Source organism: Myotis brandtii, unplaced genomic scaffold, assembly GCF_000412655.1.
Source record: "Myotis brandtii unplaced genomic scaffold, ASM41265v1 scaffold131, whole genome shotgun sequence".
Lineage (NCBI taxonomy): Eukaryota > Metazoa > Chordata > Mammalia > Chiroptera > Vespertilionidae > Myotis > Myotis brandtii.
Window position 1 is genome coordinate 5,354,118 of NW_005354632.1, and position 1,217 is coordinate 5,355,334.

The 1,217-nt window shown below is 48.6% G+C and overlaps 1 protein-coding gene across 1 annotated transcript in view; it reads right to left on the reverse strand.

Annotated features, from left to right (window-relative positions):
* The window catches only part of FNDC7 (fibronectin type III domain containing 7), a 25,740-nt gene that overhangs the window by 5,179 nt on the left and 19,344 nt on the right, over nucleotides 1-1,217 (reverse strand). Inside the window, exon 11 of the mRNA XM_005860083.2 lies at nucleotides 180-440. Coding sequence (XP_005860145.1) covers nucleotides 180-440 — 261 coding nt within the window. The remainder of the gene's footprint in view (nucleotides 1-179; nucleotides 441-1,217) is intronic.

Here is a 1,217-nt window from a genome sequence, read left to right on the forward strand (position 1 = left end):
GGGGAATCGAACCGTGACCTCCTGGTTCATGGGTCGATGCTCAACCAACTGAGCCACGCCGGCCAGGGCATCGTCCCCTCTTTGACCTTCTTTCCCACAGGTAAGTGTGAGTGGCCCTGAGTCTCCATTCATAGATTGTGTGGCGGGTTCGATTTAAGTAGACTCATAACTTGCTCTACCTGAGTATATTTTTTTTGGACAGAAGGTGAGCTTCAGTCCTGTCTCAGCCACCGGTGAGACCATCACGGTATACACGTCCCCGCAGGGTATCTCCGTGACGTCACAGAAACTGAGGCCGGCGCTTGGGGAGCAGGTGAAAATGCCTTTGGAGCCATAGAGGTCAGTGCTGTAGTTGGCGGAGCCCCTGGCGGCTCGCCAGTCGACCCGGATGCCGTTAGGGCCCAGCCTGTACAGCTTCACGCCCAGCGGGCAGCAGGCACCTGAAGGACAACAAAGAAACACACACAAATCGCTTATTCCCCCGTCGCACAAACGTGGCCTTTATTGCTGTGGGGAAACAATACCAGTAACTTATGCTAAGGGGTATGTGCTGAGAGCAAGATTTGAAGAGGTACTCAGTTCTTCCCACGGTGGGCCACGTGGTTAGAAATCTATGTGTAAAAACAAGTTAAGTAAATGCACTAAACTGTAAAAAAGAAAAGGGGAGAAATCCACGTGTGTGTATTTTTTTTTTCTTTTCTTTTTTCCATCACCAGGGGCGTGGATTTTTAAGAGGGAGCGATGGTGAGTCCAAAAGTCACACCTGGCCGATACGTGGTGTAGATGAGTCAAAAGTTATGAGGCAAAGGCACAGACCCCTTGTCAAGAGCCTTCTTCCTGCCCCAGTTTCAGATGCTTTTCGTGGGATTGGATTTAAATATCATTGGCTGCCGTCAGCTCTAACTGAAAAGACCTATTGTACTGAAAGGAGCGATGCCAGAGGAGCAGTCGCTCACACCACAGGCAGGTGACCAGCTCTGTGACCAGCTCTGCGGGTCACACTTCACCCGGGCCAGCCAACGAGGCACTTTTTTTCTCTTTTCCAAATGCCTTGAGCGGATCACACATCGGGTGTCAAGCAGGGCACCAAAGGGTGGATTCCTCGGTAACTGAAATAAAGATGTTGTTGTATAATAATAAGAAAAATTCAGTTATAGATAATCAGGCTCATTGGATTTCTTCTTCTTTTTAAAAAAATATTTTTATTGATTTCAGAG